This window comes from Bos javanicus, chromosome 17 (genome assembly GCF_032452875.1).
Source record: "Bos javanicus breed banteng chromosome 17, ARS-OSU_banteng_1.0, whole genome shotgun sequence".
Classification (NCBI taxonomy): domain Eukaryota; kingdom Metazoa; phylum Chordata; class Mammalia; order Artiodactyla; family Bovidae; genus Bos; species Bos javanicus.
In genome coordinates, this window is record NC_083884.1 from 61,938,859 (window position 1) to 61,965,906 (window position 27,048).

Consider the following 27,048-nt stretch of genomic DNA (forward strand, 5'->3'; position numbering starts at 1 on the left):
CAACAACAGTGAGCCAGTGACCAGAACAATGCTTGGCACAGAGCAGGTGCCCAATTAATATCTTTAGTTGAATCAATGAATATGCACACACACATAATATGCAGGTATACTTCTTGGCGCTGTACCTTGAAGCTAATTAACACCCAACAAATGGCATTTGCTACTATTTTTGTTATTATTGACAATAAATTGGACCATCACCTTTCCCCTCAGGTTCACAGAAGAAAGTCAAGGCTGGGATTCCACTCTTTTGCCTGAGTCTCTCCTGGTGGCTCAGAGAGGCTATTGTCAGGCTCCAATGGGGAGCATTGTCTATGAAAGAAAAGACAGCACAGAATAGCAGGAAGGCTGGGGGTCAGGAGACCTGGATTCTGGTCCCAGGTCTGACATCAATTCACAGCTGTCTTTGGATCCAAGCCCCCTAGCCCTAGAAGTGAAGAGGGCTGGCCCAGATGGCTCTGGAGACCTTGCCTCCAAGATACTCTGGCGTTCAGAGGATGGTACATGTCCAGTTCTCTTCCACCTGGGGAGAGGCTCCTCCGTGGAACTGGATTCCTGGAGAGGGTCTATAGTGCTGTCTAAAATCATAGGCCTGGAACATCAGGTCGCTGTGTTCTTGGGGCTGAAAGGGAGAAGCACATTGTCACACTGGAGAGCTGGGCCTCCCCGCTTGGCACGGGTCTCAGTGAGCATTCACCGTGGACGCTGTGACCTGCCGCCTGGATGCCCTTCAAGGAAGGCCACACCCACTCCTGGGTTGTCCGCATTCAGCGGCTGACCCGTGTTGGGGCTATAAAGGCCTGGCCACCTCGGTCTTCTGTAGGACAACTCTGGAGGCTGTTGGGGCCCCCAGGGCTCCCCGGGGAGATGGACTGAGATGGCCAGCATCCCGGATGTCCCTCTCCTTGTGTTGGTACCCACCTCACTCCCCTCCTTTACACAGGTGTCGTTCCAATGGTCCTCCCCAGAAACATCCTGCACGTGAACTTCATCCCAGAGCCTGTTTCCTGGGAAACCCATCTCTGGCATCATCAGCCCTCTCCACTCCAGCTTGAGAAAGATCCCTACTCTTGGAGTGGAAAGATGAGGCCCTCAGCCCCGACTTAGTTGTGTGACACACCCACGTCCTCACCTACTCTGAGTCACCCGTTTGTTGTGTGATATGGAGGGGGAAGGGGATACAAGGCAGGCTGTTTAGCTCAGCGGAGTAAGTCCTGGCATTGGAGTCTGCTGAGTGGGATTCCCAGCTCTGCGGCTCCCTAGCTGAGTGGGCTTGAGCAGGTGACTTCACCTCTCTGAGCCTCCTTTTCTCATCTGTAAGATGGGAGTAGAAATCAGGGCTCATGGGGTGTCATGAGGATTTAATGAAACAATGAAATTTAAGGGGCTAAGAACAGAGCCTGACCCCAAAGTAGGTATTCATAAGTGGTGGTGGTTATTCTTTTTCTTCTTAGTGGAATGAGCCAATTGGCGCTGTTAAAAAAGTTACTTCTGGCCAAGGAGGCATTAATTAAAGAATAAGCTCTGGATAGGGATGTGAGAAGTCTAGGAACCCTCTGATTGGGGTCAAGATGACTGTAAAACAGGGAGCACAGCCTGGCATGATATGAATGGGAGTGACCTCTGTGAAACTGAAAGTTGCTCAGTCGTGTCTAACTCTTTGCGATCCCATGGACTGTAGCCCACCAAGGCTCATCTGTCCATGGGGATTCTCCAGGCAAGAATACTGGAGGGGGTTGCCATTTCCTTCTCCAGGGGATCTTCCTGACCCAGATATTGAACCCAGGTCTCCTGCATAGGCAGGCAGATTCTTTACTGTCTGAGCCACCAGGGAAGCCCTAGTGACCTCTAGCAAGAGGCAATTTCTTTGGAAGGAATGGTCTCTAGCTACACACCCCATATTGTGTGGAAGGGGTAGGGGCAGGGCAGCGGTAAAGAAGCAGAAGTTCTCACCGACACATCCCAGGAGCCCACGGGAGACCCATCCCATTTCTTAAAGCACGGGTAATCCAGCCAGACCAAAGCCGCTCGTGCAAGCCGCTCCCAGCTATATGCGTCTTTACCAGCAACATTTCCTGTAGGGTCCGCCGGGTCCAGAATCACAGGCCTGAAGGGTAATATTTAGAGAGAGAGAGATGAGAAGCTGGGTTCTGTCTGGCGGGTGGCCTAGATGCTCCAGGAAGGGCAAAGCAACCAGCCTGGCCCAGGCTCAGACTCAGGCAGCATCAGGGCTCCAGCAGAGCATCACTCCCTGGGTGTGTCCTGGGTGCCCTGCTCCATGGAGGACAGTGAACGGAAGGGGGAGCCTTGCATTTGGGCTTTGATAGACCTGGGCTTGAATATCACCTCTGCTCTTCTGTAGGAGTGTGACCTTGGGTAGATGTCTTGGTCTCTCTAATTCTCAGTATGCTCATCTGTGAAATGGGCAGATTTGAACATCCCTACTTCAAAGGATGTTCTATGAGGATCTAGATAAGCAACATGGAATACTCAGCACAGTAATTGGGCCATCGTAAGGGGTTAGTGCATGACAGTTACAATAATCATAATTTTTACTATACTATTAGAGTGTGTTAGTCTTATAGCAAGCTCTTACTTTCTGGGAGCAATTATTATTGTTGCTGTAGCTGTTGTTATTTTAGTCGAAATTTCAGCTGTTTCGCTCATTTTCTTAGAGTTAGGGTTTGGACAAACTCTTTAGGGTTTGGGTTAGGGTTTGGACAAACTCTTTACTGCTCAGAATCTCGGTTTACTCATCTGTGAAGCAGTTAGCATAGTGCCTGACTCACATGGTTTTTTGCACACTGTTTTTAAAATTAGACGGTACTAGTAAAGTGCCCAGCAGCATGGTATCAGAAGATGATCAGTTAATGTGGAACCCTCCCAATTCCTTCATTTCCAGGGTGCTACAGCTGTAAGCAGGGGTTCATTTATGTGGGGAGCTAAGCCTTGAGCGGATAGAGTACCTGGGTTTTGCAAGTTGCTTCGTCAGATATTCTTCAATAATAGGGTTTTCAGAGTTATAGTTCTTTTCCCAGTAGATGCAAAGCTTCTGATACTTTAGGACTAATTTCAAGACAGTCTGAAATCCCTGAGCTGTGATGAATCCTGTTTTATTGCATCCTTGCTCCCAGGCATAGACCGTCAGAAGCTCCAGAGCATATTGTGGGGGCAATGGCTTTCCAAGCTGCTCCTTACACTGAGTAGAGAGAAAACAATCAGAAAAATGGGCTTGTCTAGCATTTGTGTAAAGCTCATTTCTCATGGATCAAATTCAGCCTGTAACTTGTTTTAGGGTATAAAGTTTTCTGAGAGCAAATCCACACCTATCCATTTAGGTATGGTCTATGGTGGCATTCACAGAGCTATTAACTCACCTGTTCAAAGCCAGATGGCTAGGAAGTGAACAGAAGTGTGTGTGTGTGTGTGTGTGTGTGATGTTGGTGGGGGATATAGCACTCATTAACTCACCTAACAATCATTTTTTGAACTTCTTTCATGTGCCAGGCACTGTTCTAGGTTCCTGGGATACAGCAGGGAATCAAACACATAAATCCTTCTGTTCTTGTACATTTATCGAGGGGAAAGTGAAAGTGAAGTCCCGTCTGACTCTTTGCAACCCCATGGACTGTAGCCCACCAGGCTCCTCTGTCCATGGAATTTTCCAGGCAAGAGTATTGGAATGGGTTGCCATTTCCTTCTCCAGGGGATCTTCCTGACCCAGGGATTGAACCTGGGTCTCCCGCATTGCAGGCAGATGCTTTACCATCTGAGCCACCAGGGAATAGTGGGGAGACAGACAATAAATATGACTACTGGAAAAACCTTAGCTTTGATTATGTGAACAGATGTGAGACTTGCACCATAAAGAGAGCCGAGCACCAAAGAACTGACGCTTTTGAACTGTGGTGCTGGACAAGACTCTTTGAGGGTCCCTTGGACTGAAAGGAGATCAAACCAGTCAATCCTCAAGGAAATCAACCCTGAATATTCATTGGAAGTTCTCATGCTGAAGCTCCAATACTTTGGCCACCTGACGGGAAGAGCCAACTCATTGGAAAAGACCCTGATTTGGGGAAAGATTGAGGGCAAGAGGAGAAGGGGGTGGCAGAGGGTGAGATGGTTAGAAAGCATCACCGACTCAATGGACAGGAATCTGAGCAAACTCTGGGAGAGAGTAGAGGACAGGGGAGCCTGGTGTGCTGCAGTCCCTGGGGTCACAAAAAGTCAGACATGACCTAGTAACTGAACAACAACAACACAATAAATAAACAAATAGGCACATGCAAAGGCCTGGAGGCTGGAGTGTAGAGTTTCTCTCCAGGAGGACTAACGAAGAGAAGAGCGTGGCCTGAGGGTGGTGGTGCGCGGACAGAGATGGGGATTCAGAGAGGTCAAGGGCAGATCCTTTGAGCCTCCCAAGATGATCTGGACTGAGGGGTAACGGAGGTGGTGACCATGGATGAATCATAAATATATTTTAACATAGGACCAACAACATTTGCTGACTAGTTGGATGTGGGTGTCTGTGAAGAAGCCAAGGATGACCCTTGGTTTGGCCGCAGTAACTGGAAGGATGGATTTGTGATTTCCCTTCCCTCCCCTCTGCTCTCCCCCCGCCTCTGTCACCTCTCCCTCTTCCCACTGCCTCATCCTGGCTCCTCCCCACACCTCTCCCTGCTCCTTCCCTCCCTCCACGCCTCTCTCCCTCCTCTCCCGTCCTCACTCTCTCCCTTCCCCTCTCCTCCTCCTCGGCTCTCTGCCCAGATGGGACCGGCCATACCAGTTGGTACCAGTGCTTCACCAGGCGGATGAGGCTCTTCAGCTTGGTTGGACGATTCTTCAGGAAGTCTCGCTGCAGCTCCGTGAAGCAGGGGGAGAACTCGCCCTCTCTCCTCAGGTACTTGCACTCTTGGATGAGCCGGACATAGACTCTAGAGTCAGGTCTGTAACCTTTGGTCAACTGACCTGTTGGGAATGAATCCATGTTTCGACGTCAGCTCTTCTCTGAGGTTCTTCCATTCCCTCTGAGACAACAAGCTCACTGGCCGTGGGGGGCAGTGGGGAGGTCAGCAGGCCCAGAGCCAGGGGGCCTGAGGTCCATCCCCGTCCTCCCTTCTCCCGCCTCTACCGCTGTCACCCATCGTCTCTCACCTGGACTCAGCAGAGGTGGCGGCACCCTCCCCCCTGGATCCTCCACAGTCCATATAGAGGCCTTTAAACCTGATCCTTCCACTTCTTGCTTCCCAGGACCTCTGGGTAAAATCCCAAGTCCTCACAGTGGTCCACGCGGATGGTGAGGCCTGTCTCCTCCCTCGTCTTACCTCCTGCCTCAATCCCTTTGCCACTGACTCCCCTGGTTACTTCACCTCTTCAAATATGTCATGTTCATTCCTGTCTTTGCACCTGCTGTTTCCTCTTCCTGGGAGGTCTTCCCATGCTTGACTCTTTCTCATTCTTTGGGCCTCAGGTCAGAGGTCACCTCTCTTGTTAACCTATCTACCCAAGTCCTCTGGTCCCCTTTGCTCTCTTTCGAGTCAACATATTTAGTTTTGGTCACAGCAAGTTATCATTTCTTTCCTGGTGTTCATATGGTCAGGCTCCAGGAGAGAGGTTCTCTGTCTGTATCATTTAGGGCCATGGAACACGCCTTGCACCTCCAGGTCTGTGTTCCTGCTCAGTTGCTCAGTCCTGTCTGACTCTTTGTGACCCCATGGACTCTAGTCTGCCAGGCTCCTCTGTCCATAGAATTTCCCAGGCAAGACTACTGGAGTGGGTTGCCATTTCCTTCTCCAGGGGATCTTCCTGACCCAGAGATCGAACCTGTATCTCCTGCTTGGAAGGTGCATTCTTAACCACTGAGCCACCAGGGAAGCCCCGCATCTAAGGTACACAGTGGAAACTGAGCCTCAAAGAATGAATTGCTTCCTGTCCCAATGTTCCTGCACATTAGCTCTGTATTCCAACCCTCAGTATAAGTTTGATATGGTTGCCTCACATTTTGCATAAAAAAATGAAATTAACATATTGAATTTACCCTAGACCTAGTTTTTAGAATGGAGAAGGCAATGGCACCCCACTCCAGTACTCTTGCCTGGAAACTCCCATAGACGGAGAAGCCTGGTAGGCTACAGTCCATGGGGTTGTGAAGAGTCAGACACGACTGAGTGACTTCACTTTCACTTTTCACTTTTATGCACTGGAGAAGGAAATGGCAACCCACTCCAGTGTTCTTGCCTGGAGAATCCCAGGGACGGGGGAGCCTGGTGGGCTGCCGTCTATGGGGTCACACAGAGTCAGACACGACTGAAGCGATTTAACAGCAGCAGCAGCAGCAGCAGCAGTTTTTAGAAAGATTACACAGTTTGCCAAAAGTCAAACTAGTAAGCCTGGCAGGTGTTCTATAAAAATATCTTGACCCCTAACTGTACCAGTTTGTTGTTTAACGTCACTTCAGTGGCTGAGTGTGACCCTAGGCATTCTTGTCCCAGGAGAGATGCTGGTGTCTCCTCTCACTTGAAGGGATACCTTGGTTAATAAGACATTTTATTTCTGCTCAGAGACAAGAGAGCAGAAGAAGCCCTGACATAGGACAAAGACTATAAGAACCTGTGGCTGGGAGCACTCACCTAGGGCATCAAAGGCGGGCAGGACATCGAACTCCACCGCCTGGTTGAGCTTGGGGGACCTCAGCACAAAGCTGAGAGCTCGGGGATTCTCCCATTGCCGTTTCTGGACCTCAAACTTCACTTCAAATGTTTCCTCTCTTTGACAGGCTTCCAGCTGTCTCCTGATTTCTTCGATGAATTCTCCTCGGCGCTCAAGCTGTTCCTGAAAACTTGTGAGATTGGTGAGGAAGACGACGAGGTCAGCATCTGATCGTCCCCTGAGGGTCGTGCCTTTGCCTGAGGAGCCGCCCTAAAAAGGTGATAAGAATGAGTATTGACACATTTCATTGAGAAGAGCCTCCCTAAATAAAATGCTGAGAACAATCACTAACATTTTGAATGCTAGCCACTGCTCTGAAGGCATCAGCGGCTGTAACTCCTAGAATGCTCACAAGAACTCTGGGATCTAGCTACTGTTACTATCTGTTGTCATCTTCTGGATGGGGAAACAGATGCTGAGAGATCATGTATCAGTTCAGTCATACAGCTAGTGGGTGGCAGAGATACAGTTTACATCCTGGTTGTCTTTTTCCAGGGTCTGTATTCTTTACCCCCTGTAATTTATGACCTTATGTGATTAATACTGTAAACTGGCCCATGCTGACTTTACTTGATCTGCAAGCCCTATAAGGTACTGAAATTTATAGATAAGGAAACTGAGGCACAGAGAGGTTAAGTGACTTGCCCAAGACTTCACAGCCAGCAGGTGCTATCTGCTTTTAAAACGTACACTCTTAACCAGCTCGTGACTTTGCAGAAATAGTGAGATCCCAGCCTGGTCAAGATTAGTGAACTGTAGATGCTGCCAGGATTCAGATTGCTTATCTCTATAGCAGTCGTGACCCAGGTGGTTTATACACCTCTCCAGGGAATTTGTTAAAAACTTACAGATGATGCCCTCACCCCAGAAGCTATTTTCACAAATGTGGTTATAGTTCTGGCATGGATAAATCAGAAAGCACCAGCCCCAGAGACCTCAGCCTTCTGCTCTCTGCCTGTCCCTGTGCAAACGCTTGCTCACCAGCCTCTCTTCTCCCCAGCCAGGCCATTCTGGACTCACCTTCACAACTTTGGACACCCGAACTCTGTGAGGGGCACATCGGAAACACCTCTCCTTCAGGAAAGTGCAGATGATGTCGATGGCTTCTTTGACCTGCATGCGGAACTCCTCGTCTGGCAGGAGGTGGTCTTCGATGAACTTGTCTAGAGACCCGGCCGGGGTATTTCTGAGCTCCATCACGGTGCTGGGGACTGGAGAGCCAGAGGCGGCAGAGCTGCTGCCTGAATCTGTGAGCTTCTGTCTCTTCTGCTGCCTGGGTTTGGAGGCTGTTAAGTTTCATTTCACTGGCAGGGAGGAGCTATGTCCTTAGTCTGGGCTGCTGCTGGTTTCGTTTCCTTGGAAGGGAGGAGCTTTGGCTGGAGTCTTTAATCTCTCCTTTGCTCTGAGTAAATCAAACTCTGCTTTCATCCTGTCAGGTCTCCCAGTACATTCCTCTAGAATCCCAGATTTACTCCTGCCTTGATGCAGGAGACCCATGTTCAATCTCTGTATCAGGAGATCCCCTGGGGAAGGGAATGGCTACCCACTCCAGTATTTTTGCTGGAAAGCCCATGGACAGAGGAGCCTGGCAGGCTGCTATACAGAGGGCTGCAAAGAGTCAGACAGGACTGAGCAATTAACACTTTCACAGCCTAGAACATCTGGTCTTTCTTCAGAATGTACTCTGAAAAGGTATTTTTAACCCAGGTTGGCATTGCACCCAAGAGTAATCACAAGTAGAAACAGATTTTTGGTTTCTTTTTCCTCTCTTTTTTGTTGCAGACAACATTGTTCTATAGCCTCCTATGGTCCTTGCAGCAGTACATGAATGTTGCAAACAGAAACAGTCAAAAAATCTGGAAGCATAAATTCCATCCTGATCCTGACTAGAAGTGTAACTACTTTGGTGTAGTCTTGTGAGATATTTTTCTAGGTTAATGCACACATACATACACATATAATTTCTCTTTCTCTCTTTTAATGGCCTAACTCCATACATTTCACTTTTTGCTTAATAGACGTTATTTCCTGTCAGGGGAGTATAATCTCCTTGGTTCTGTCTCATCACAACAAAAATTTGAAGCGATGGACGTTAAAGCCCTTGGCGTGCCACAGCTCTCAGACAGACCGTGTTATAGCTCTCGGACAGATCAGTGTTACGGCTCTGAGTTACAGCTCAGTTTTATTTAGAAAATAAAAGGAAAATACATCCTCGAGGCGTGAGGGCATGCCAACCCAAAAGACATGAAGAGAAGAGCGAGCCCAGCCCTTTGGCTCCTCTTTTTATGTCTTTTCCTCCCCCTGGGCCTGCCCTGTGTAAACTGGGCTAGCCAGGAGTGCTGTCTGTCCCACCTGAGGTCTTCACTCCAGTCCTCGCGCCTTCCTTTGTTCTATTTTTGCGGGCTTTTCCCTTCCTTGTCTTTTAGCCACTGCCATTCTGGACTCCTGTTTCCTATTCTAACTACCTAACATTTCCTAAGGCACTTTTAGGATGGCAGAAAAATTGCAAACTGTCCCTAACTGCGCAGTGTGAACACGAATGTAACCTGGCATGCCTCAGTGCCCCAATCTGTAAAGAGGGCGGCCGATTAAAAAGTATTCATAACATAAAAGTTGAGGGTTATGTTTTATTTGGTGGGAATTTTTAGGACTTGAGGCCGGGGAGACAGCCTCTCAAGGGACCCCGAGAGAACTGCTTCAAGGGTGGCGAGGGGAGGAGCCAGGTTGTATGGAAGTTTCTCAACATAGGTCAGGTAGTCTGGACATTAAAAGCTTTTTTTATGTAAATGAAAGAAAACCAGATAGTCTAAGCTAAGGAATTTAGCACTTTCCGTGTATCTAAGAGTCTGGGCTCAGCGTAGTCGTTCCTTTCTAAAGCATCTCGGCTCTCTGGGGCCGGGGTTCTGTTTTCACGTTCCGATCTTTCCTTCCTCAGGGCCCACAGCAGCGAGTGGCTGCTAGATGGCAGCTAGTATTCCTTCCCGAGTTCCCTCAGGGCTCACCAGCTCACCATCCCTGTTGACTGTGCCATCCTTGTTTACTAATAGGGCAGGCAATATTCCATTTCTCAGAAAAACTTTTCTCTCTCACTCATGGAACTACTCAGAGGATAATCTGAAAGGAGAAACACAAAAGGAGAGATGAAAGCTGAGCAAAATTAAAGGGCGATTCTGACTTTAAAATTCTTTGGCCTGCTTGCTTCGCTTCAGTTGTGCTGGAATCTTTGCAACCCTATGGACTGTAGCCCGCCAGGCTCCTCTGTCCATGGGATTCTCCAGGCAAGAATACTGGAGTGGGTTGCCACGCCCTCCTCCAGGGGAGCTTTCTAACCCAGGGATCGCACCCATGTGTCCTGTGTCTGCTGTGCTGGCAGGCGAGTTCTTTACCACTAGCACCACCTTTAGGACTTCCCTGGTGGCTCAGACAGTGAAGAATCTGCCTGCAATGCACGACACTCAGGTTTGATCCCTGGGTTGGGAAGATACCCTGGAGAAGGGAATGGCAACCCACTCCAGTATTGTTTCCTGGAGAATCCAAATGGACAAAGGAGCCTGGTGGGCTACAGTCCCTGGGCTCACAAAGAGTCAGACACGACTGAGCGGCTACCTTTCACTTTCACTTTTCGGCACCACCTTTGATCTTAAATTGGCTAATTTAAGATCATTAGGTCTCCTGTTCCCCTTTTCCCAATGGTCACCAGGGCAGCTCTTTCACTGGTGGCCACTGTAATCCTCCTTTTTCTGGAGGGTTGGGTAGACAGGGTGCTGGGGGAGCTGGTGAAGAAAGCAATTTGCGTGTGGCTGGGATTTAAGGGAGTAAAGTAGAGGAGCCCAGGAGCTAATGTTCTCTGTGGCACTGTATGAGACATTACACCAAGTTGTGAAAGACCAGGGCTTCCCAGGTGGCACTAGTGATAAAGAATTTGCCTGCCGGTGCAGGAGACGCAAGAGACGCAGGTTTGATCCCTGGGTTGGGAAGATCCCCCGGAGGAGGGCATGGCAACCCACTCCAGTATTCTTGCCTGGAAAATCCCCATGGACAGAGGAGCCTGGCGGGCTACAGTCCACGGGGTCACACAGAGTTGGACACAACTGAAGAGACTTTGCACGTGAAAACCCAGACTCATCGCTGATATGCATATTCTTTTGTGAAGACTTTTTTACTTGAAGAAAGTCTGTAGCCACATCCACACTGGTCTGATTCTCAGCCAGGTTCCCAAGGGAAGCATTGCTGTCTATTATCAGAAACACTGTGGGCCAGGGCATGGGAGGGAGGGCCTACCAGGTTGGAGAGGTTGGTAATAAACACTCTTTCCTGTGAGTAGGACAGTGACGGTAATTAGAGCCTTAATGGCAGATACTATTGAGCACTTCCCATGTAGCAGATCACAGAAAAGTACACCTCTAAAAATAAATAAATAAATAAAGATGCACCACGTCTCAGATCTCTAACTGCAGAGGACAGATCTATGCTGCCCCATTGTTAGAAAAATTAAGTTCACACACTTTGCCATGATTCAAACAAATAAGCCTGGTGGGGTTTTGCCCCCAAATTGAGCCAATTTGCCGTTTCCTGTTGCCTGCTTGGTTTAGGCACGACTGCCCCAGGAGATATACGATGATCTCTGCTCCACTTTTTAGAGACACCTCATTTTGGTAAGGCTCTCGAACTGTGGGAGACTTCTGCTCAGAAACATGAGAGAGAGAGAAAGAAGCCCTGAGACAGGACAGCTCCCATGGAGCTGGGAGCCCGGAAGGCAGGTAGTACAGCAGACTGCACCCCTGGTAGGGCTGGGGCCCCCGACAAGATGCTGAGCCTCCAGGGAGGCTCAGAGAACTCCACCCTCATATCTCCTGCTTTAATCTCAGTTCTTCCCAGTTTTGTTTCCTCGGCAGGAAGTGGCCCAGAATGAGGACTCAGCTCTGGGCAATGAGGCATTTATGACTTGGGTGTTTCAGATTTCATACGAGTATGTCCATCATCCCTTACACGCTCTCTTCTCTGTTGCTGAGTCTCATGAATTTGTGGTTGAACCAGCAGTTCTGAAGTGCACCACCCTTGAGCTTTGTGTCACCTGCGTCTACCAGCTTGGACCAAATCATCAGAGTTCAGCTGACAAACACTTATCCAAAAAACTTTTGAAAGAAAATGCTTTATTGTTTCTTGTGGCCATACAAGCAATATAGATTTACAGAAAAATACAACAAAACCACAAAATTAAGAAAAGTATAAAGCTCACTCATCATACTATAATCCACATAGCCACTGAAAACATTGAGGTCTTCATGAAACCAACATTACAAAGGAAATTAAAGAAAGTACAATAGTATAAAAATGGATATCTAGGAATAATATGACAAAATATATGTACTAACAATGCAGGGAAAAACTATAAAATGTAGTTACAGAGTAATTAAAGAAGAAAATTAATGGAAAGAAGTTCCAAGTTTGTGGACTGGAATTGTCAATATTACATGGATGTCATTTTCCCTCAAGTAATTTATGGAATTCTAATCAAATGCCTCCCTGTATTTTGGGTGAAAATTCACAAACTGAGTATAATATTATCATAGAAAAAGCCAAGAGAAAACATTCGTTTGGAGAGAACACAGTTTTCTACAAGACACTGAGAATATCAGGATATCATAATTAGTCAAGGTAGTATTAAGTCAAGGACACAAAACCTGACCGATGGAACAACACAGGCTCACACACAGAGGACTCGGGACATATGTCTGAGGTGCTTCTGCAGAACAGTGGGAAGGACGGTCCCTTCAGCAAGAGCTGCTGGAATATTTGGCACCCACATAGACGAACTAGTGGGGGACCCCCAGCTCACACCCGTCTGTCTGTGTTTTGATAGGACGTTCATAAAGTCATTGCCAAATCTATGTCATGAAGTTTTCCCCCTGTGTTTTCTTCTAGGAGTTTTACAGTTTCAGCTCCTGTGTTCAGGTCTTTATATGTTCTGAGTTGATGTTTGTGCTGGAAGAAAAGGTGTGGTTTTATCCTTTTGCATGTGGATATCCAATGTTCCCAGCTTGATTTATTGAAGAGACCATCCTTTCCTCATTGTATATTCTTGACAACCTTGCCCAAGAGTAGTTGACTGTGTAAGCAAAGCACTGACAATAAAGCAAAAATAGACAAAGGGGAACTAATCCAACTAAAAAGCTTCTGCCCAGCAAATTAAAAAAAAAAAACACAAAAACAAACCCAGTGAAGTCAGAAGGTAACTGATGGAAAAGAATAGATACATGTGTAGCTGAATCACTTTGCTGTGCATTCAAAGCAACACGCAATGCGAATGAACTACACTCCAAAATTAAAAATGGAAACAGATGTATGAATGAAAGGGAGCAAAGGTAAGGGAAAGGGAGGAAATGATTGCAAAGCACAAATCTCACAAGGGGTTAATTAGCAAAATAATGAGGGCTTTGGACAACTCAATGGCTAAAGGACAAAAATCCTAACTGTATAATGGGCTACAGATTGAATTTTTATTTCTCTAAAGAAGCTTTACAAATGGCCAGCAGGTATATGAAAAGATGCTCATCGTTATTATTATTTTGGCCACACTGTGTAGCTTGCCTGATCTTGGTTGCCCAACCAGGGATTGAACCCTGACCCCAACAGTGAGAGCGCCCAGTCCCCACCACTGGACCCTCAGGGAATTCCCATACTCAATATTATGAATCAACTGGGAAATGGAAATCAAAATCATAAGACATCGCTTTGACCTGTTAGCATAGCTGTTACATGTGCTAAAGGACACTCGTGTTGGTGAGCATGTGGAGGGCCTGGAACTCTTGACCACTCTTGCTAAGAATGCAATTTGGTGCCATCACTGTGGAAACAGTAGGAGAGTTCCTCAAGAATTAACAATAGCCCCACCAGAGGATCCATGTGGCTCTTCAACTGAGCAACTGTTTACCAGTTCAGTTCATCTACTAGTGACTGTATCTTTATGTACAATTCTGAAACACTCTCGGAAAACAATACAAGTGGACCACCCACATGGTAATTACATGTGATTCCAGTGTCCTGTCCGCATGAAGAGATACCTGTGCTAAAGATAACACCGTGGTACCAAAACCCCATCTGGGGTAAAATCCCATTTTCAGAAAGACTCGACATAGACATGGAAATTGAGACAGAAAAGAAAAGGTCCCAAATTTTGGAGATACTTTGGACTTCTTCCTCTTTTTTAAAAAACAAAAATATTTCTCACTCTCATGTTTAAATCAGTGACCAAGTATGGTCCTCCCAGGTCCCTAGAAACAGGAGACACAGCCTGTCATCCTGTGTCCAGGCCACACGGGAACCCCCAGGGTCTTCCGTGAGGCAGACCGAGTTAGAGGAAAACAAGGCCAAGACCTTGATGATCATTTCTCTGGGAAAGGCAGGCGAGGCAGGGAAAGCAGTCCTTGGATGGCAAGTATGAATAATGTAAGAGGGCTGTGGAGAGGAAGGGGTTTCCTGAGTCATCTGGTACCTGGTCCCAGCATGAGTGGGGCAGGGTGGGTTGTGGCTCAGACTGGCTCTGAGTCTGGGCAGTGGAGCAGAGAGGAAAGGCTCGACAGGTTTGCGTGGGAAAGGCCAACAGGTGAGCTGCTGGCTGTGTCTAGGAAACAGCCAACCCCAGGAGGGCAGTCTCTCCAGGATCAGCAGGGCCCAGATGTCAAAGCCTCTGAGAACACAAATATACAAAGGATAAACACAGAAGCCCCGGCCAAGGAGCAGGAATGAGCGTTGAGATGGGGTGGGGAGAGGGTGAGACGGTGGCTTCATCTAGGAGCCACCTCGTAGGCAGTGACAAGAGAAGAGGTGATGGCTGAGGATGACCAGGATGGTACCTCGGGTCATCATCACAGCTAGGATTTGCTGAAGAGCCCACACCTACCTTGAGGGTGGTGGCAGAGGTGCTTGTGTGGGTCTGGGTCACTCTAAGGAGCAGATGCCAATGTGACATTAAATGTGGGAGATTGTTCTTTGGGGAAACACCCAGGTGAGAGACAATGATCAGGGATCTTATGGAAGCTGCGAAAGCTGACAACCCTGATCTAATCTGACTCTGGGTGAAGGCAAGAAGGAAGGACAGTTGGCTCTGCAGTCAAGACAATGTCCAGCAAGGTCGTGGAGAGTCCTTTTGCCAGTGTCCCATGTCGGAGCTTCCCCTGCCTCTCAGGAATGGGGCTGCCTGAGTGTCTCTGGCACCCATGGTCATTGTCTGGGAGCTGCAGGTAGGCAGCGTGGCTTGGTGTCAACGTGGAGATGGATCACAGAGGGCAGTAGCTGGGACCCTCAGCCGAGTATGTTCCCTCCACTGAGGCTCTGCTATATCCCTTGTCATGGTCCCCAGATGGGAAACAGAAAAATTCAGTGTATGAAGACACACTGAGAGCAGCAACAAAGAGCAAGAGCTTCATAGCAAGAAGGACCAGGGTTCAACTTCACACTCTCGTCTCTCACTCATCAGGGGACTCTGAGTGAGTGGCCATGTCTCAATGTATTACAATGAGAATCAGAGTAAAACCCATCTCACGGGGATGCTGGAGGCCTCAAAGGAGGAACAGCAATATGGAGAAGCCAAAGACTGTCTTCCAACCACTTAGGTGACCAGTGACTCAGGTGGTAAGAACATCTTGATCTTTTGTGCATCCTTATGGGAGTTTTTCTGGAATGGACTTTTGTCAACGACACGTTGGTTTTGGTACCAAGGCAGGGTGACAGTGTAAGTTGGTAAGCCTGCTGTCTAACCCAGTGATTCATTCTGGGGCAGACACAGGTATAATTCGACATATTCTAGTAACCACAATGAAAGAATACAAAGACCGAGATGAAACTCCATTTGATTTAAGTAGCATTTCTAGAAGTTGTTATCTCAACATGCCATTAGTATCAGGTCACATGAAATCAGGAGTTCTCACCGGCACGTTCCAGGTGCTCACTGGCATCCCATTCAAGTTCCTACAGCATGAATAGCTCAGCCAGTATCTAACCTCGTGTGCCAGCCAGTGCCACCTCTGTGGCTCTCTACCAGCCACATTTCCAGTCGGGTCAGCCGGGTCCAGAATCACAGGCCTGGAAACAACAGTCAGAGAGGACAGGTGAGTACATGGGCTGTGTCTGGGGTGTTCAGAGCTCCCGGCAGGACAAAATACCAGCCTGGGTAGACTGTTTCTGGGGGCAGCTGGAGGGCCCATGGACACCTCTCCCTGGGTTGTGACCTGGGTGCCTTGCCCTACAGTGAGCATTGAACATGAGGTGAAGGAGGCTTGCATTTGGGCCTGGAGAGACCTGGTTTCAATCTCACCTCTGCTCTTTAGTAGTGGTATCTCTTTGGGCAGGTCACCTGAATCTCTAGTCTTCAGTATCCTCATCTGTGAAATGGGCAGATTTGAAAATCCCTGCCTCAAAGGATGTTGTATGAGGATCTAGAGAAGCACATGACATGCTCCCAACAGTAACTGATACATAATGAGGGGTCTATACATGACAGGTTTAATAACCACCATTCCCCTATTCTATCAGAGTGTTTTTGTCTTACAGCAAGCTCTTGCTTCCCGGAAGCAATTTTTATTACTGCTATAGCTATTGGTATTTGAGTCAAATTTTAGCTCTTTCACTCACTCTCTGTAAAGTTTGCACAAGCTCTTCTTTTTCCATACCTCAGCGATCTGTGGTTAGCACAGTGCCTGCCTCACAGGGTTGCAGGTTATTATTTCAATCAGATGGTAGGAGTAAAGTGCCCTGCACAGTGACTGAGAATAGATGATGATCAATAACTGGAAACCTCCCTCTTCCTACGTGTCCAAGGTGCCACAGCTGTAATCAGAGTTGCATTTATGTGGGGATCTAAGCCATGTGAGGATAGAATACCTGGGTTTTGCAAGCTGTTTCTTCAGGTATTGTCTAATAATAGAGTTTTCAGTGTCATAATACTTTTTCCAGTAGATGCAGAGGTCCTGATACTTCAGGATTAACTCCAAAACAGTCCGAAATCCCTGAGCTGTGCTGAATTCTGGTTTTGCGCTTCCTTGTTCCCAGGCATAGACGGTCAGCAGCTCCAGGGCATACTGTGGGGGCAGGTTATTCTTATGCTTCATCTTACACTGAGAAGAGGGAACAAATTAGAAACATGAGTTTGTTCAGCTTTTGCGTGGAGAAGAGTTGATGCCTATCCTTCTCAAACTATTTCAAAAAAGTGAGGATAAGGAGATGATTCCAAACTCATTTTACACCAAAAGCAGAAAAATGCAGCACAAAAAAGAAAAGAGCAGGCCTGGTGATAGACGGGAAAATCCTCTACAAGATATTAGCAAAGCAAATTCGCCAACGTATTACTAGGTCACACAGCATGATCAAGTTGGATATAGTCCAGTGACGCGAGGATGTCAGAATCCACAAATCAATCAAAGAGATACATTTCTATTAACAAAATAAAGGATAAAAACATGATTATTTCCCACATACAGAAAAAAATTGAGAAAATTCAACAATCACTGTCATACAAACTCTTAACAAGGTGGGTATGGAGAGAACATAACTCAATAAAGGCCACATATGACCAACCCACAGCTGACATCACACTCAGTGGTGAAGGCTGAAAGCTTTTTCTTTAAAATCAAGAACAAGACACATATGCCCACTCTCCTCACACTTATTCAACATAGTATTGGAAGTCCATCCATGGCAATCAGGCGAGAAAAAGAAACAATATCCATGCAAATTAAAAAGGAAGTTTAAACCTATTGCTATTTGCAGATGACATGGCACTATACATAGAAAATGCGAGGCACCTCCAAAAAGCTATTAGAAATAAAAACTGAATTTAGGAAGAGTGCAGGATACAGTAATAATACATAGAAATATGCTGTATTTCTATATATGAGTAACAAACTATCACAATGAGAAATTCATTTATTCATTTTTTAATCTAATCTCAGTTTTATTTATTTATTTACTCTACAATATTGTATTGGTTTTGCCATGAATTGATATGCATCCGCCATGGGTGTACATGTCCTCCCCATCCTGAATCCCCCTCCCACCTCCCTCCCCATCATCCCTCTGGGTCATCCCAGTGCACCAGCCCCGGGCACCCTGTCTCATGCATCGAACCTGGACTGGCAATTCGTTTCACATGTGATAATTTACATGTTTCAATGCCATTCTCCCAAATCATCCCACCCTCGCCCTCTCCCACAGAGTCCAGAAGACTGTTCTAGACATCTGTGTCTCTTTTGCTGTCTCACATATAGGGTTATCATTACCATCTTTCTAAATTCCATATATATGTGTTAGTATAGTGTATTGGTGTTTTTCTTTCTGGCTTACTTCATTCTGTATAATAGGCTCCAGTTTCATCCACCTCATTAGAGAAATTTAAAAGCCATCCCACTTGCAATTACATTTAAAAGATTTTAAAAACTAGGAATAAATTCAACCACTTGAAAGACCTATAACTGACTTTGAGGAGAGCAACTGAAGATGACAAAAATAATGGAAAGAGGTACCATGCTCATGGATTTGAGGGGTTAATACTCTTCAAATATGCATACTACCTGAAGCAGTCTGTTTGCATGGCCTCACGGTATATGATTTAGTGTTGCTGCGCCATGCCACTCTTCAAGGGAGAAAATGGGAAGGACAAGAGGTTAATTCATTTGCCCAGATTCAGACAGCTAGGAAGTGAGCAAAGGGGAGTGGGGGGGAGCACTCATTAGTTCATTGAATACTTACTTACTGAGAAGCTATTATATTCCAGGCACTGTTCTAGGTTCTAGGGCAACAGCAGTGAATAAAACATGCAGTATCATATTATATATTTATACAATACACACAAATAAATTATACAAATGCCTTCTTTTATGTACATTCCCAGAGGGAAGACAGACAATAAACAAACAAATAAGCTCATGCAAAGGCCCTGAGGCTGAAGTAGAGCTTCCTTCTTGGTGGACCAATGAAGAGGAGAGAGCAGCCTGGGAGTAGGGGTGAGCGGGGAGTTGATGATGATATTTAATACAGGACCAAGCCGTTCGTAGATTGGTGGTGTGTGTGTGTGTGTGTGTGGGTATGAAAAAGATAAGAAAGACCCATGGTTTGGTCCGGAGCAACTGAAAGGATGGAGCATTCATTTGCTGATATGGGAGAACCAGGAAGGGTAAGACACCCAAGTCCACTGGCAATGTCCCAGACCCTACCCTTCTGCCCCCTGTTTTTTCCCCTTCTGACCAATGTCTACTCCTCCATGTTCTTCTTCTCATCGTCTCCCTCCAGGCTCCCTTTCCCTCCTCTCCATTCGTCTCCATCCGGCTCCCTCCTGCCTCCCGCATCCTTTCTGATTCCTCCCCTCCTCCCTCTCCTCTCTCTTCTCCTCCCCACACCTCTCCCTGCTCCTTCCCTCCCTCCACGCCTCCCTCCCTCCTCTCTCGTCCTCACTCTCTCCCTTCCCCTCCTCCTCCTCCTCAGCTCTCTGCCCAGATGGGACCGGCCATACCAGTTGGTACCAGTGCTTCACCAGGCGGATGAGGCTCTTCAGCTTGGCCGGACGCTCCTTCAGGAAGTCTCGCTGCAGCTCCGTGAAGCAGGGGGAGAACTCGCCCTCTCTCCTCTGGTTCTCGCACTCTTGGATGAGCTTGACATAGATTTGAGGGTCAGGTCTGTAACCTTTGGTCAACTGACCTGTTGGGAATGAATTCAAGTTTAAATGTCAGCTCTTTTCTGAGTTTCTTTCTGTCACCCTGGGGACACAGACTCACTGGCGGTGGGGGGCAGTGGGGAGGTCAGCAGGCCCAGAGCCAGGGGGCCTGAGGTCCATCCCCGGTCCTCCCTTCTCCCGCCTCTACCGCCATCACCCATCGTCTCTCACCTGGACTCAGCAGAGGTGGCGGCACCCTCCTCCCTGGATCCTCCACAGCCCACACAGAGCCCTTTAAACCTGATCCTTCCACTTCTTGCTTCCCAGGACCTCTGGATAAAATCCCAAGTCCTCACAGTGGCCCACGAGGATGGTGAGACCTGTCTCCTCCTTCATCTTACCTCCTGCCTCAATCCCTTTGCCACTGACTCCCCTGGTTGCTTCACTTCTTCAAATATGCCACGTTCATTCCTGTCTTTGCACCTGCTGTGTCCTCCGCTGGAACCCCCAAATCTTTGAGTGCTTGGCCTCTTCTCATCCCTCAGGTCTCAGGTCAGAGGTCACCTCCCTTGTCACCCTGTCTCCAAAGTCCTCTGATTCCCCATTGCTCTCTTTTGGGTCATCCTATTTAATTTGTGTCGCAGGAAGTTATCATCTCATTCCTGGTTTTCATATGGTCCGGCTCCAGGAGAGAGGTTCTCTGTCTGTCTCATTTAGGCCACAGAATATGCCGTGTGCCTCCAAGTCTGTGCTCCTGCTCAGTCGCTAAAGCCTGTCCGACCCACTGCGACCCTATGGGCTGTAGTCTGCCAGGCTCCTCTGTCCATGGGATTTCCCAGGCAGGAATACTGGAGTGGGTTGCCATTTCCTTCTCTAGGGAATCTTCCTGACCCAGGAATCGAACCTGCATCTCCTGCTTGGCAGGTGGATTCTTAACCACTGAGCCACCAAGGAAGCCCTGCATCTAAGGTACACAGTAGAAATTGAGCCTCAAAAAATATATTGCTTCCTATCCCAATGTTCCTGCACATTATCTCAAAATTCCAACCCTCAGTGTAAGTTTGAATGGTTGCCTCATTTTTGCATAGAAAATGAAATTAACATATTGAGTTCAGCCTAGACCTAGTTTTTAGAAAGAGATCACACAGTTTGCCAAAAGTCAAACTAGTAAGCCTGGCAGGTGTTTTTTTTTTTTTTTTTTTTTTTTTAGTGTTTCATTTGATATTTATTAGATAAAAATATCTCAGGACTTGGTCTTTTGAGTGTTGAATACAGAAGTCAATTTCTCTTCTCAAACTTTAAGTCAAACAGTAGAGAGGGAGGTTCAAAATACACAGTAATATTCTGGGAAAGCAGCTCTCTGGAAGTAATCCTGCCTTTTAGCAATTGCAGATTTCTCTGGTATAAATACTCCTGCTGCTGCTGCTAAGTTGCATCAGTCGTGTCCGACTCTGTGTGACCCCATAGACAGCAGCCCACCAGGCTCCCCCATCCCTGGGATTCTCCAGGCAAGAACACTGGAGTGGGTTGCCATTTCCTTCTCCATTGCGTGAAAGCGAAAAGTGAAAGTGAAGTCGCTCAGCCGCGTCCGACTCGTAGCGACCCCATGGACTGCAGCCTACCAGGCTCCTCCATCCATGGGATTTTCCAGGCAAGAGTACTGGAGTGGGGTGCCATTGCCTTCTCCATGGCAGGTGTTCTATACAAATATCTTGATCCCCCCAAATGCACCAATTTGTTGTTTAACGTCACTTCAGTGGCTGAGTGTGACCCTAGGCATTCTTGTCCCAGGAAAGATGCTGGGGTCTCCTCCCACTTGAAGGGATACCTTGGTTAATAAGAGTCTCAAAGTGAGAGACATTTCTGCTCAGAGACAAGAAAAGAGAGCGGAAGAAGCCCTGACATAGGACAAAGACTGTAAGAACCTGTGGCTGGGAGCACTCACCCAGGGCATCAAAGGCAGGCAGGACATCGAACTCCACCTCCTGGTCGAGCTTGGGGGACCTCAGCACAAAGCTGAGAGCGCGGGGATTCTTCCATTGCTGTTTCTGGACCTCAAACTTCACTTCAAATGTTTTCTCTCTTTGACAGGCTTCCAGCTGTCTCCTGATTTCTTCGATGAATTCTCCTCGGCGCTCAAGCTGTTCCCGAAAACTTGTGAGATTGGTGAGGAAGACGACAAGGTCAGCATCTGATCGTCCCCTGAGGGTCGTGCCTTTGCCTGAGGAGCCACCCTAAAAAGGTGATAAGAATGAGTATTGACACATTTCATTGAGAAGAGCCTCCCTAAATACAATGCTGAGAACAATCACTAACATTTTGAGTGCTAGCCACTGCTCTGAAGGCATCAGCGGCTGTAACTCCTAGAATGCTCACAAGAACTCTGGGATCTAGCTACTGTTATTATCTGTTGTCATTTTCCGGATGGGGAAACAGATGCTGAGAGATCATGTATCAGTTCAGTCATACAGCTAGTGGGTGGCAGAGATACAGTTTACATCCTGGTTGTCTTTTTCCAGGGTCCATATTCTTTACTCCCTGTAATTTATGACCTTATGTGATTAATACTGTAAACTGGCCCGTGGCTGACTTTACTTGATCTGCAAGTCCTATAAGGTACTGAAATTTATAGATAAGGAAACTGAGGCACAGAGAGGTTAAGTGACTTGCCCAAGACTTCACCGCCAGCAGGTGCTATCTGCTTTTAAAACGTATACTCTTAACCAGCTCGTGACTTTGCAGAAATAGTGAGATCCCAGCCTGGTCAAGATTAGTGAACTGTAGATGCTGCCAGGATTCAGATTGCTTATCTCTATAGCAGTCGTGACCCAGGTGGTTTATACACCTCTCCAGGGAATTTGTTAAAAACTTACAGATGATGCCCTCACCCTAGAAGCTATTTTCACAAATGTGGTTATAGTTCTGGCATGGATAAATCAGAAAGCACCAGCCCCAGAGACCTCAGCCTTCTGCTCTCTGCCTGTCCCTGTGCAAACGCTTGCTCACCAGCCCCCCTTCTCCCCAGCCAGGCCGTTCTGGACTCACCTTCACAACTTTGGACACTCTGTGAGGGGCACATCGGAAACACCTCTCCTTCAGGAAAGTGCAGATGATGTCGATGGCTTGTTTGACTTGGGTGCGGAACTCCTCGTTTGACAGGAGGTGGTCTTCGATGAACTTGTCTAGAGACTCAGCCGGGGTATCACTGAGCTCCACCATGACGCTGGGGACTGGAGAGCCAGAGGCGGCAGAGCTGCTGCTTGAAACTGTGAGCTTCTGTCTCCTCTGCTGCCTGCATCTAGGGGGCTGTTAAGTTTCATTTCACTGGCAGGGAGGAGCTATGCTGCTGCTGGTTTCCGTTCCTTGAAAGGGAGGAGTTTTGTCCTGAATCTTTGTTTCTAGTTTGTCTCTCTGCAAATGAAACACTCCTGCCAAAGGCTCCTGTGATCCCACAAACCTGTCAGTTCTCTCAGCTTTTTCCTCCAGAACCCCAGAACTACTCCCTGCCTTTACCAGGCAGACTAGCATGTCTGGTCTGTCTTCAGACTGTACTCTGAAAAGCTGCTTTTAAACTGTTAATACTTCACCCAAGACTAATCACAATTACAGATAGATTTCTGGTTTCCTTTTCCTCTTTTCATTGTGGACGAAATTGTTTTATAGTCTCCTATGATCCTTGCCGGAGAAGACAATGGTGCCCCACTCCAGTACTCTTGCCTGGAAAATCCCATGGGTGGAGGAGCCTGGTAGGCTGTAGTCCATGGGGTCACACAGAGTTGGACACGACTGAAGTGACTTAGCAGCAGTAGCAGCAGCATGATCCTTGCAGCAGTACATGTATATTGCAAACAGAAACAGTCAGAAAAATCCGGAAGCAGTGTTTAGTCCACCCCTAATACTAAACCTCAAAGACTACAACTATAACTACTTTGGTTAGTCTTGTGAGATATTTTTCTAGGTTTACGCACACATACACACAAACATAATTTCTCTCTCTCTCTTTTTTTTTATGGCATGAATCTATATGTTTTACTTTTTCATAAACTTTAGTTCTTTAGGTTGACAGAAAAATTGTGAGCTGTCCCTAGCTGTGCAGCTTTGAACACGAATGTAACCGGGCATGCCTCTCTGTCCTAATTTGTAAAGAGGACTTTCGACCTGAAAAGTATTTACAACATAAAAGTTGAGAGTTATGTTTTATTCGATGGGAATTTTTAGCACTTTAAGCCGGGGAGACAGCCTCTCAAGTGACCCTGAGAAGACTGCTCCAAGGAGGCGAGGGGAGGAGCCAGGTTGTCTAGAAGTTTCGCAACATAGGTCAGGTAGTCTGGACATCAAAAGTTTTTGGGTAAATTAAAGAAAACCAGATATCCCATTGAGGCAAAAAGGGGAAAAAAAAAAAATAGAGGAATGAGCTTTTTTCTTTCCCTTTCCGGAGAACAAAGAAGATAAAGAGAAGAGTGAGCAGGCCTGAACATTCTTAGGTTTTTTACTTTATCAGTTCAGTGCGGCACGCCGGGCTTCCCTGTCCATCACCAACTCCCGGAGCTTGCTCAAACTCATGGCCATCGAGTCGATGATGCTGTCCAACCGTCTCAGCCTCTGTTGTCCCCTTCTCCTCTCGCCTTCAGTCTTTCCCAGCGTCAGGGTCTTTTTTTTTTTTTTTTAACTTTAACTGCTCCTAACTCTGCATGTCTGTAAGTTTGCTTTTCTGCCTCCTAACTCTGCAGGAGCTACAGCTCACCCCTATTTTCCTTTCTGTGTGTGTGCTCGAGAGTGCTTAGTCAATGCCAGTTCTTTGAGGCCTGCTGGGCTAAATACATCCTGTATCTGGTGTTTACGCTTGCAACATTCTTCCCCTTAAAGTTCTTCTTTTTATATATCGGAAAGATAGCCGCAGAGCCGCCAAACTGCCAGATTCAATTACTGGGTTACTGATGCCAGCCTATGACTGTGTTTAAAACAGTGCAAGAAGAACAAGTCAAGATCCTAACACCTTTGTTCCTCATCACTGATTCCTGACTGGAAGCCCTTATCTTATAAAAGTCCCTGGGGGGCGGGGGGTGCAGTTCTTAAGGCATGAGTTTATGGAGCTCCCCTCTCTGCTGGCTGAGAATTAAAGCCACCTTTCTGTTTTTTCCAAACTCTATCTCTGTATTTTTTATTTGGCTTTGCGGGGCTGAGAAAGCCAAGATTTTGGCCAGCAACAATCTCAAGTTAAGGAATAGAGTGCTTTCCTATGTATGGGAAGATGTCAGAGTCAGGGCTCACTGAAATCATTCCTTTGATATGCACCTCAGCTATCTGGGGGTAATGTTAGGAAGATCCCCTGGAGAAGGAAATGGCAACCCACTCCAGTGTTCTTGCCTGGAGGATCCCATGGGCAGAGTAGCCTGGCGGGCTGCAGTCTGTGCTGTGCTTGGTTGCTCAGTCATGTCCAATTCTGTGCGACCCCATGGACTATAGCCCACCAGGCTCCTCTGTCCATGGGGATTCTCCAGGTAAGAATACTGGAGTGGGTTGCCAAGCCCTCCTCCAGGGGAATCTTCCCAACTCAAGGATCGAACCCAGGTCTCCAAAATTTCAGGTGGATTCTTTACCGACTGAGCCACCAGGGAAGCCCAGGTCTGTGGGATCACAAAGAGTCAGACCCAGCTGAGTGACAAGCACACACTTCCTGCTTTCACATTCTGCGCTTCCTTTCCTCAGGGCTCACCTTTCTTCCTGAGTTTCCTTAGGGCTCATCAGCTCACATGAAGGGCTGCAATTGCTGATGACTGTGACAACCTTGTTTACTGACATCAGTTCAGTTGAGTTCAGTCAGTCAGTCGAGTCCGACTCTTTGCAACCCCATGGACTCAACACACCAGGCTTCCCTGTCCATCACCAATTCCCAGAGCTTACTCAAACTCAAGTCCATCAAGTTGATGATGCCATGCAATCATCTCATCCTCTGGTATCCCCTTCTCCTCCTGCCTTCAATCTTTCCCAGCATCAGGGTCTTTTCCAACAAGTCAGTTCTTCGCATCAGGTGGCCAAAATACTGGAGTTTCAGCTTCAACATCAGTCCTTCCAATGAATATTCAGGACTGATTTCCTTTAGGATGGACTGGTTGGATCTCCTTGCAGTTCAAGAGACTCTCAAGAGTCTTCTCCAACACCACAGTTCAAAAGCATCAATTCTGCCATGCTCAGCTTTCTTTATAGTCCAACTCCCACCTCCATACATAACTATTGGAAAAACCATAGCTTTGACTAGACGGACTTTTGTTGGCAAAGTAATGTCTCTGCTTTTTTTTTTTTTTTTTGTCTCTGCTTTTTAATATGCTGTCTAGGTTGGTCATAACTTTTCTCCCAAGGAGCAAGTGTCTTTTAATTTCATGTCTGCAGTCACCATCTGCAGTCACCATCTGCAGTGATTTTGGAGCCCCCAAAAATGAAGTCTCTCACTGTTTCCATTGTTTCCCTACCTATTTGCCATGAAGTGATGAGACCAGATGCCATGATCTTAGTTTTCTGAATGTTGAATTTTAAGCCAACTTTTCCACTCTCCTCTTTCACTTTTATCAAGAGGCTCTTTAGTTCTTCCTCACTTTCTGCCATAAGGGTGGTGTCATCTGCATATCTGAGTTTATTGATATTTCTCCCAGCGATCTTGATTCCAGCTTGTGCTTCATCCAGCCCAGCATTTCTCATGATGTACTCTGCATATAAGTTAAATAAGCAGGCTGACAATATACAGCCTTGACATACTCCTGTCCCTATTTGGAACAAACCTGTTGTTCCATGTCCAGTTCTTACTGTTGCTTCTTGACCTGCATACAGATTTCTCAAGAGGCAGGTCAGGTGGTCTGATATTCCCATATCTTTAAGAATTTTCCAGAGTCTGTTGTGATCCACACAGTCAAAGGCTTTGGCATACTCAATAAAGCAGAAGAAGATGTTTTTCTGGAAACTCTCTAGCTTTTTCTATGATCCAACAGATGTTGGCAATTTGACCTCTGGTTCCTCTGCCTTTTTTAAATCCAGCTTGAACATCTGGAAGTTCATGGTTCACGTACTGTTGAAGACTGGCTTGGAGAATTTTGAGCATTACTTTGCTAGCGTGTGAGACGAGTGCAATTGTGTGGTAGTTTGAACATTCTTTGGCATCGCCTTTGTTTGGGACTGGAATGAAAACAGACCTTTTCCAGTCCTGTGACCACTGCTGAGTTTTCCAAATTTGCTGGCATATTGAGCTGGCATATCATCTTTTAGGATTTGAAGTAGCTCAACTGGAACTCCATCACCTCCACTAGCTTTGTTTGTAGTGATGCTTCTTAGGGTGCGCTTGACTTCTCATTTCAGGATGTCTGGATCTAGGTGAGTGATCACACCATGGTGGTTATCTGGGTCATGAAGATCTTTTTTGTATAGTTCTTCTGTGTATTCTTGTCACCTCTTCTTAGTATCTTCTGCTTCTGTTAGGTCCATACCATTTCTGTCCTTTATTGAGCCCATCTTTGTATGAAATGTTCCCTTGGTATCTCTCATTTTCTTGAAGAGATCTCTAGCCTTTCCCAGTCCATTGTTTTCCTCTATTTATTTGCACTGATCGCTGAAAAAGGCTTTCTTATCTCTCTTTGTTATTCTTTGGAACTCTGCATTCAAATGGGTATATCTTTCCTTTTCTCCTTTGCCTTTAGCTTCTCTTC

At 46.9% G+C, this 27,048-nt stretch overlaps 2 protein-coding genes across 2 annotated transcripts in view; both read right to left on the bottom strand.

Annotated features, from left to right (window-relative positions):
* Positions 1 to 29: 29 nt before the first annotated feature.
* On the bottom strand, positions 30 to 8,049 carry LOC133228908 (2'-5'-oligoadenylate synthase 1-like). Its single transcript, XM_061384964.1, has 6 exons — positions 7,729 to 8,049; positions 6,630 to 6,918; positions 4,784 to 4,968; positions 2,967 to 3,199; positions 1,954 to 2,107; positions 30 to 622 (listed from the first exon to the last, which is right to left on the bottom strand). The coding sequence occupies exons 1-6, from the start codon at positions 7,903 to 7,905 to the stop codon at positions 491 to 493; spliced, it is 1,170 nt and encodes a 389-aa protein (XP_061240948.1). The 5' UTR covers positions 7,906 to 8,049; the 3' UTR covers positions 30 to 490.
* Positions 8,050 to 11,844: 3,795 nt separating this feature from the next.
* LOC133228423 (2'-5'-oligoadenylate synthase 3-like) overlaps positions 11,845 to 27,048 on the bottom strand; it is a 28,340-nt gene continuing 13,136 nt past the window's right edge. The window contains 6 exon segments of the mRNA XM_061383852.1: positions 11,845 to 15,617; positions 15,619 to 15,792; positions 16,591 to 16,823; positions 19,214 to 19,398; positions 21,300 to 21,588; positions 22,400 to 22,660. Of these exon segments, the coding sequence (XP_061239836.1) occupies positions 15,593 to 15,617; positions 15,619 to 15,792; positions 16,591 to 16,823; positions 19,214 to 19,398; positions 21,300 to 21,588; positions 22,400 to 22,660 (1,167 nt within the window). The 3' untranslated portion in view covers positions 11,845 to 15,592.

Excerpts from the sequence above, each read along its gene's own strand:
- LOC133228908 (XM_061384964.1), bottom strand. The coding sequence starts at position 7,905 with ATGGAGCTCAGAAATACCCCGGCCGGGTCTCTAGACAAGTTCATCGAA. Across the intron at positions 2,108-2,966 it reads AAGCAACTTGCAAAACCCAG|GCCTGTGATTCTGGACCCGG; the intron begins GTACTCTATCCG and ends ATTACCCTTCAG. Across the intron at positions 623-1,953 it reads TGGGCTCCTGGGATGTGTCG|CCCCAAGAACACAGCGACCT; the intron begins GTGAGAACTTCT and ends TCTCCCTTTCAG.